Source organism: Lucilia sericata, unplaced genomic scaffold, assembly GCF_015586225.1.
Source record: "Lucilia sericata isolate MDLA Ls3-8-SP2 unplaced genomic scaffold, ASM1558622v1 Contig001435F_arrow, whole genome shotgun sequence".
Classification (NCBI taxonomy): Eukaryota; Metazoa; Arthropoda; class Insecta; order Diptera; family Calliphoridae; genus Lucilia; species Lucilia sericata.
In genome coordinates this window covers 65,500-75,198 of record NW_023995368.1, presented here as the reverse complement: position 1 = coordinate 75,198, position 9,699 = coordinate 65,500, and the positions used below count along the sequence as shown (strand labels likewise).

At 25.8% G+C, this 9,699-nt stretch overlaps 1 protein-coding gene across 1 annotated transcript; it reads left to right on the top strand.

The window, feature by feature from the left end:
- The first annotated feature begins 234 nt into the window (after positions 1 to 234).
- Positions 235 to 2,184, top strand: LOC119611374 (protein roadkill-like). The gene has a single exon (XM_037966934.1). It carries the CDS (start codon positions 393 to 395, stop codon positions 2,073 to 2,075), a length of 1,683 nt encoding a protein of 560 aa, XP_037822862.1. The 5' UTR covers positions 235 to 392; the 3' UTR covers positions 2,076 to 2,184.
- The last annotated feature ends 7,515 nt before the right edge of the window (positions 2,185 to 9,699 follow it).

Genomic DNA, 9,699 nt, shown 5'->3' with positions numbered 1-9,699 from the left:
AAAATAAAAGAAATTTATAAATTTAAACAAAATTATGAAAATTTTTTAAAAATAAAAAAACCCAAACTAAAGAGTTTCATTTAAATTATTAACAAAAACAAATTTTAAAACTTAATAAAAAAATTAAGTACAAAAATTAACAAGATTAAATTTTAACGAAAAAGAAAAAAAAATACAATTTTAAACAAAACAAATTTAAAATTTCAAAATAAAAAAAAATTTAACAAAAAGTAAAGTGATGTTAAGAATTTTATAAAATTTTGAATTTAAAAAAAAAAATCCCTTAAAAATTAAAAAAAAAGTGTTGTGCTAAAGAAAAAACAAAAAAACCCCTTTACAAATATATAAAAGAAAAAAAAAAGAAAAGAAAAATTCCTTTAGAAAATCTAAAAATGTTTGATCCCTTTGTGAAAATAAAGAAAAAGCAAAATATTGTGGTCAATGATTTAGAATCAATAGAAATAGTGGATGATTTAAATGAGAATTCTTCGGATTCGGATAATGATTGTTGCTGTTTAACACCGCCCCCTACAGCAGCTAACACACCCACAACACCCAAATCTCCTGCCACAGCAACTACAACAACGGCGGCGGCCACAGCAGCAGCCGCAGTACAAGCCATTGCTAATGAATTAGCCGCCTCTACCAGCAAAGCCTCAAGTACAAATGCAGCAGCAACATCCTCTTTAAATTTAAACAATTGTAGTCGTTTGCAACAATTAATAGCAGCACCGCCTATAATACAAACCACTCATCATCACCAGCAGCAGCAGCAGCAACAACAACAGCAATTGAATACACCACCCACACCACCGCCCTCTACACCACCAACACCTGCCTTACATAGATCGGAAATATTGCAACAACATTTACAGTCAGCCTGCAGCAATACAAAGGCCCATCTTAGCCCTTCACAACCTTCGGTATTACAACAACATTTGGGTCATTTGCCTACACAAGAAAGACCAAATTTACAAACTTTAACCCGTCATTTAACAACAACTGCAACACCTGCCTCTTCTCAATATTCTACTCTAAGCCAGCAATTGTCCTCCTCTTCCTCCTCCAGCTCATCTTCAACTTCTGCTAACAGCGGCTCCTTGTTGCAAGAAGTTTTTTCTAACCACAATTTACAAAATGTATTAAAAAGACAAAGTTCCTCAATAAGCAACGCGAGTACAAATTCTTCAACGTCTTCTTCTTCCTCTTCCTACTCTTCTTCGTCGTCTTCTTCTGCTGCTAGCACCACGGTCTCTTCTAATACAAATTCTACTTTAAGAAGTTTGGTTTCAAATCCCTCTTCTTTGATAACATCAAGTACAACTTTAAATAGTATTATAGCAAATCGTTTAAATTCGCCGCCAGCTTTAACCCACCATCATCAACAACAACAACAGCAACACTTAACTACCAGCCCTGCGAATTCCTCTAATACACCCACAGGGGGAGCAGCAACCTCTTCTTCATCCTCCTCCTCCTCTTCCGCTTCGTCTTCTTTATATCATCAGCAACATTCCGCTTTAACGAATTCTATAACCCATCGTATACATCAATCAATACGCCGACATTTAAATCAACAACAAAATCAAGCCTTGGCCACAAGTCAGCAGCAACAGCCAGTAGCTGCTCAACAACATCATCAGCATCAAAGAAGTCAACAACAGCAGCAGCAACAAAATTCTCAATTACAGCATCATCATCAACATCATCATCAGCATCATTCTTCGTCTTCGCAGCAGCAACATTCCTCTTCTAACGGATCTTCTTCTTCCTCCTCTTCTTCATCATCCTCTTCTTCTTCTTCAAATAACAATAATAATAATAATAACAATTCAACAAATTCTCCTTTATGTGTAGTATTATTGGTTAAATGTCCAAATTCTAAAGAATATTGTAATGCTTTACAACAGCAAAACAACAACAATCAAAATCAATTAATAAATCCCAATCCTGCAAGTGTAACTCAACAACAACATAACCACAACAACAACAACAATCATCACCACCAGCAACACCATCAACATCATCATCATCACCACCAACAACACTTACATTGCTGTGATAATAAAAGGTAATAAAAACAACAAATACTTTTTTTACTCTTAAAATATTTGCTCTTTTTTGTTAAGAGAGAGAGCATAAAAAAACACTCTTTTTCTTATACTTATAAAAGGGATTTTTTGTTGTTGTTGAAAGGCAAGAAAGCTTTGCTTTGTAAAGTAAACGAATATTTAATTTAATTCATTAGTTTTTTACTTAAAAAAATTACTTTTTTTAAATATATTTTAAAAATTAAAAAAAATCAAAATTAGTTTACTTTATAAACTTAATTTGTTTGTTGAAATAACTACAAAATTTCTTTTAGTTTTTTTAAAAAAAAATTTTTCAGAAAAAAATTAAAAAAAAAATTCTAAATATTAATTTTTCTTAAATTTCTAGCAAATTTTTGAAATATTTATAAATTTAGAAAAATTTATTGTGCCAAAAGAAAGTTTATTACAAAAACTAATTTCGATTTTTTTAAAACTCAACATTTTTTAAAAATATTAAATATTTTTTTAAATTTTTCAAAAATTTCTTCATATTTTTTTTATTTTTTCCTTTTTTTACGAAAATTTCTTTTCAATTTTTTATTAATTTTTCCGTGGTTTTCTTAAACCTTATAAAAGTTAATAAGATAAACTAATTTAAAATCTTAAAATTTTTTAAAAAATCCTTATTTTGATTTTTTTTTTTTAAATTTCCCACTTTCCACATTATATATTTTCTTAACATTTTTTTGTTTATTTTGTCACAAACTAGTTTTCTAAATTTCCTTTCAATTATTAACAATCCCACACCTCTCATCACAATAATTTACTCTACTCTACTTTACAGCCTGTTATTAATACTTTTTGTTGTTATTTCTCCTATAATTCTTGTTGTATTTAGTTAAGTTTTAATGTGGTTGTTGTTGTTCATCTCCTAGTTTTTTTTTTCTTTTTTGTGAAAAAAAGTTTAGCTCAGCCTAAAAAAGCACTAAATAAATGTTGACACACTTTTTCCTTAACACTCTTACATCCGTTCATATACATACATAGATATGTATATCCGTGTTATATGTATGTGTTTGTATGTATGTAGGTTTGTTTGTATTTTACTCTCTATTAAATGTTGAGGCGGTTGTGGTTGTTGCTGGTTTATTTAGTTAAGTTTTGGTAATATTTATTCCTTGTTATCAAAGGAATATGTAAAAGAAAAGAGAGAGTGGAGAGAGAGGAAAGTTTATTTTGAGACCATATGTAGCATCAGGCATGGAAAATTATGTATTATAGTACTTTTTAAAAGTAAAAAGTATCACAGTACATCCTCGACATATGATTGGTTATGCCAAAAACTAGTCCATAGACTAGTTCATAGACCAGTCCACGGTCTCGCACTAGACTATTCCATAAACTAGTAGATATACGTTAGACTAATACATAAACTAGTCAATAGACCATAGACAAGTCAATAGATTAGACAATATACGATTCCATATACTAATTGATAGACTGTAGACTAGTCTATAGACTTGTCTATAGACTGATCAATAGACTTGTCCAAAGACTAATCAATAGGCTAGTCCATAGACAAGATAATAGATTAGACAATACCCGATTTCATAGACTCCTCGTTAGACTGTAGACTAGTCAATACACTAGTCTATAGACAAGTCAATAGATTAGACAATACACGATTTTTCATAGTCTATAGACTAGAGCATAGCCTAGTCTATAGACTAGAGCATAGACTAGTCTATAGACTAGAGCATAAACTAGTCTATAGACTAGAGCATAAACTAGTCTATAGACTAGAGCATAAACTAGTCTATAGACTAGAGCATAAACTAGTCTATAGACTAGAGCATAAACTAGTCTATAGACTAGAGCATAGACTAGTATATAGACTAGAGCATAGACTAGTCTATATACTAGAGTAAAGACTAGTCTATAGACTAGAGTAAAGACTAGTCTATAGACTAGAGTAAAGACTAGTCTATAGACTAGAGTAAAGAAAAGACTAGTCTATAGACTAGAGTAAAGACTAGTCTATAGACTAGAGTAAAGACTAGTCTATAGACTAGAGTAAAGACTAGTCTATAGACTAGAGTAAAGACTAGTCTATAGACTAGAGTAAAGACTAGTCTATAGACTAGAGTAAAGACTAGTCTATAGACTAGAGTAAAGACTAGTCTATAGACTAGAGCATAGACTAGTCTATAGACTAGAGTAAAGACTAGTCTATAGACTAGAGTAAAGACTAGTCTATAGACTAGAGTAAAGACTAGTCTATAGACTAGAGTAAAGACTAGTCTATAGACTAGAGTAAAGAGTAGTCTATAGACTAGAGTAAAGACTAGTCTATAGACTAGAGTAAAGACTAGTCTATAGACTAGAGCATAGACTAGTCTATAGACTAGAGCATAGACTAGTCTATAGACTAGAGCATAGACTAGTCTATAGACTAGAGCATAGACTAGTCTATAAACTAGAGCATAGACTAGTCTATGGACTACAACATATACTAGTCTATAGACTATAGCATAGACTAGTCTATAGACTAGAGCATAGACTAGTATAGACTAGCATAAACTAGTCTATAGACTAGAGCATAAACTAGTCAATAGACTAGAGCATAGACTAGTATATAGACTAGAGCATAGACTAGTCTATAGACTAGAGTAAAGACTAGTCTATAGACTAGAGTAAAGACTAGTCTATAGACTAGAGCATAGACTAGTCTATAGACTATAGCATAGACTAGTCTATAGACTAGAGCATAGACTAGTCTATAGACTAGAGCATAGACTAGTCTATAGACTACAGCATAGACTAGTCTATAGACTACAGCATAGACTAGTCTATGGACTACAACATATACTAGTCTATAAACTAGAGCATAGACTAGTCTATGGACTACAACATATACTAGTCTATAGACTATAGCATAGACTAGTCTATAGACTAGAGCATAGACTAGTCTATAGACTAAAGTATAGACTAGCATAAACTGGTCTATAGACTAGAGCATAGACTAGTCTATAGACTAAAGTATAGACTAGCATAAACTGGTCTATAGACTTAAGCATAGACTAGCATAGACTGGTTTATAGACTAGAGCGTAGTCTATAGGCTAGAGCACAGACTAGTCTATAGACTAGAGCATAGACCTGTCCATAGAATAGAGCATAGACTAGTCTATAGACTAGATCAGATATGTCAATAGTTTAGACAATGGACGATTCCATAGACTAGTTCAGAGTCTACAGAGTAATCAATAGACTAGTCAATGGGTCAATTCAAAGGCCAATAGGTAAAAAGCTTAAAAGTTATTTAGTACTTTTATCCCTAAAAGAAAGTGCTATTTTTGGTAAAAGTTTGATTGAAGTCGAAAATTCAGTTTTCCATGCCTGAGATGTATGTTCTACACTAAATTAAATATCTCTTTTTTGTTTAGTCCTTTTTGTTTATCACTCGAATTGTTGTTGTTGTTAAGCTTAAAATGGCCTTTTTTGTAGGTTGTGAGGTCAAATCTATAAGAATGACAAGAACGACAATGATTTTCTTTTTTTTTAAATTTTAATCAACAAATGTTTAATGTACACATGAGAATGTGAGAGAGTATAGGTGGGTTTTAATGTATGACATTTTACTTATATGTGTGTGTAGGTTTATTTAACCTCAATTTGAATTTAGATTAAATATAATTTTTTTTCCTTATTTCCCTTTACGTTCTCACACTCTTGTTCAAGTTGTGGCAAGGAAATAGGAAGTGTTAAGGATTTTAACTAAAGTAAAAAATTTTTGCAAAAAAAAATCTTGTCATAATGTTAGAATAAATTGCGTTAAATATAAGGGAGAGGCCGGGCCTAAAACGCCCTTTACATTTTAATTTCCTAGCAAATATTTAACCTAAATTTAAACAATTGTTATAATATTATATAAAAAGGGGGACATTTTTAACCCCCAAAAATTATTTAAATTTTTTTTAAAATTATTTACAGGAAAGATTTCATATTTTACAATGAAATTTTTAACATTTTTCAAATTGTTTTTCCTGTCTTTTTTTTGTCTAAATTTATATCTTAAATAACCTTTATAATATACATTTATTATGTTAGTTTTAACTTAATATTATATTTATTATAAAATCATTAACATTTACTGTTAACTAAATGTATTTCCTTATTATTTTAAGGTTAACATTTTAGCCTTCAAATTGTTTTTTTAATTACTAGTTCTCACAGTCTAACTCTCTAGTAACAGCCTTCAGATAAATGTTAAACTATAAAATGTTTAACTAACATTTACCGTTAATTTTATGTTATTATTAACATTTTTAAATCATTAATGTTTACTTAACATTTATAAATGAAAATGTTAACTTAACATTTGTTTAACATTTACAAACATTTCTATTTGCAATTTGAAATAAAACATTCTTTATAATTAAGCTTTCGGAAAGCTTTATAATTAAGCTAATTTAGAATTATGAAAATTCTTTATAATTATGCTTACTTAAAGCTTTATAATTAAGCTAATTTTGAATTATGAAAAATAAAAAATTTTTATGTGCTTAAATTTTTAATTTTTTTTATTAAGCTTTACGAAAGCTTTTTAATTAAGCTAATTTTGAATTTTGAAAATTATACAAAATTATCTGGTTTTTAATTTTTAATTATTTGTTTAAATATTATCGTAAATATTTTAAGCTTTAAAGCTTTATAAACAAAAATTATTATAATGCTATATGCAAGCTTTTTTATTAAGCTTATTTTGAATTTTGAAAAATATAAAAAATTTTGGGTTTTTGTATTTTTAATTATTCATTTAAATGTTATCGTAAATATTTTAAGCTTTAAAGCTTTATAAATAAAAATTATTAGTAGGCTATTAGAAAGCTTTTTAATTAAGCTAATTTTTAATTTTAAAAAATATTACAAATTTTGAGTTTATAAATTTTTAAATATTTATTTAAATGTTATCGTAAATATTTTAAGCTTTAAAGCTTTATAAACAAAAATTATTATAATGCTATATGAAAGCTTTTTTATTAAGCTTATTTTGAATTTTGAAAAATATCAAAAAATTTGGGTTTTTGTATTTTTAATTATTTATTTAAATGTTATCGTAAATATTTTAAGCTTTAAAGCTTTATAAATAAAAATTATAAGTAGGCAATTAGAAAGCTTTTTAATTAAGCTAATTTTGAATTTTGAAAAATATTAAAAATTTTGAGTTTATAAATTTTTAAATATTTATTTAAATGTTATCGTAAATATTTTAAGCTTTAAAGCTTTATAAACAAAAATTATATATGCTATATGAAAGCTTTTTTATTAAGCAAATTTGTAATTTTAAGAAATAAAACAAATTTTAAATTTTTATATTTTTTCTATTTGTTGGAAACTTTATCGTAAATATTTTAAGCTTTAAAGCTTTATAAATAAAAATTATTTTTAGACTATAAGAAAGCTTTTTAATTAAGCTAATTTTGAATTTTGAAAAATATACAAAATTATGGGTTTTTTAATTTTTAATTAATTATTTAAATGTTATTGTAAATATTTTAAGCTTTAAAGCTTTATAAACAAAAAAGTTTTTATGCCTTTGCAAAGCTTTTTAATTAAACTAATTTTGAATTTTGAAAAATGTAAAAATTTTTGGGTTTTTGCATTTTTTATCTTATGTTGAAACGTTATCGTAAATATTTTAAGCTTTAAAGCTTTATAAATAATAATTATTATTAGGCCATAAGAAAGCTTTTTAATTAAGCTAATTTTGAATTTTGAAATATATAAACAAATGTGTGTTTTTAAATATTTAATTTGTTTTTTAAACTTTCTCGTAAATATTTTAAGCTTTAAAGCTTTATAAACAAAAATTATTTCTATGCCATAAGAAAGCTTTTTAATAAAGCTAATTTCGAATTTTAAAAATTATAAAAAATTTTGAGTTTTAAAATTTTTAATATTTTTGTAACTTTATGGTAAATATTTTATGCTTTAAAGCTTTATAAACTCTTAAAAAGCTTTTAAATTTAGCTAATGTTGAATTTTGTTTTATTTTAATAATTCTTTAGTTTTTCCTTATTTTATCAATATTTACTTCAGTTTTATCTAACTTATTTATTAAATCAAAAACTATATGTTTTCATACGTGCTCATTTTCATTTCCCCATTTTTTTGGTTTCAATGCTAAATTTTACGTAAAAAATATAATCTGCATACAAAATTTTTATTTAATTTCCCTATACAGTATAATAATTATTGACCTTATCAAGGGTTTATTAATGTTTTAATAAATTTATCTTTTTTTTTGTACTGATAACGCACGCTCTCAAGTACTTGACTTTTTAATTATTTCATTTCGTTAAAGAACACACAACAACAGCAACAACTAATTATGATTCATTATTATTAAGCTTGAAACCTCGAAATTCTTGCTATTTTTTTTAAATTAAAATAAAAACCATATTGTTTTCTTTTTTTTTTTTCTTCGTTTAAAGCGAGTAAATGGGCAAAAAATAAAAGAAGATATGAAAGTACAAAAAACCACAAATAATAATAATAATACTTATTGCTGATATCAGCTAAAAAAGGGAGAGCATATAAGTGTATAAAAACTCTAGCACATGGCCTGGCCAAGGCAAAAGTACAACATTTTTAAATTTCATATTAAAAAAGTATAAAAACGCCAAACTAGATTATGAGATCAAAATTGAACAGAAATCATGTTTATTTATGTAAAAAATAACGTGATAAGTTTTAATAATTTAAATTTTTTTTATTAGGGGAAGTAATTTACATTTTTCTTTAATAAAAACTATTAAATAATAATAATAAAAACGTTATAAAAATATTATGAGATTAACTTTATTATTTAAATTTAGCTTTATCGTAAATTTTTTATTAAGTTTTTGTAAAAATGTTTTAAATTTGATTATGCTATATGAAAGCTAAATATTTAAGCTAATTTTGAATTTTGTTAAATTTTAAAAATTCTCAAAAATTTTTATAAATTTCATAAAATTTAACTTTATCGTAAATATTTTATAAAGTTCCTGTTTATTTTTGCAAAAATTAATTTTTCTATATTAAAGCTTGATATTTAAGCTAATTTTGAATTTTGTTAAATTTTAAAAATTTTCAATTTTTTTTTTAAATTTAACTTTATCGTAAATATTTTATTAAATTTTAGTATGAATTTACAAAATTTTATTTTGTTATATTAAAGCTTAATAATTTAGCTAATTTTGAATTTTGTTAAATTTTAAAAATTATCAAGATTTTTTAAAATTTAACTTTATCGTAAATTTTTTATTAGGTTCCCGTAAATTTTTTCAAAATTTTATTTATTTATATTTATGCTTAATAATTAAGCTAATTTTGAATTTTGTTAAATTTAAAATTTGATCAAAAATTTTTATAAATTTTTTAAAATTTAACTTTATCGTAAATTTTTTATTAGGTTCCCGTAAATTTTTTCAATATTTTATTTATTTATATTTAAGCTTAATAGTTAAGCTAATTTTGAATTTTGTTAAATTTAAAATTTGATCAAAAATTTTAATAATTTTTTCAAAATTTAACTTTATCGTAAATTTTTTATTAAGTTCCCCTAAATTTTTTCAAAATTTTATTTATTTATATTTATGCTTAATAATTAAGCTAATTTT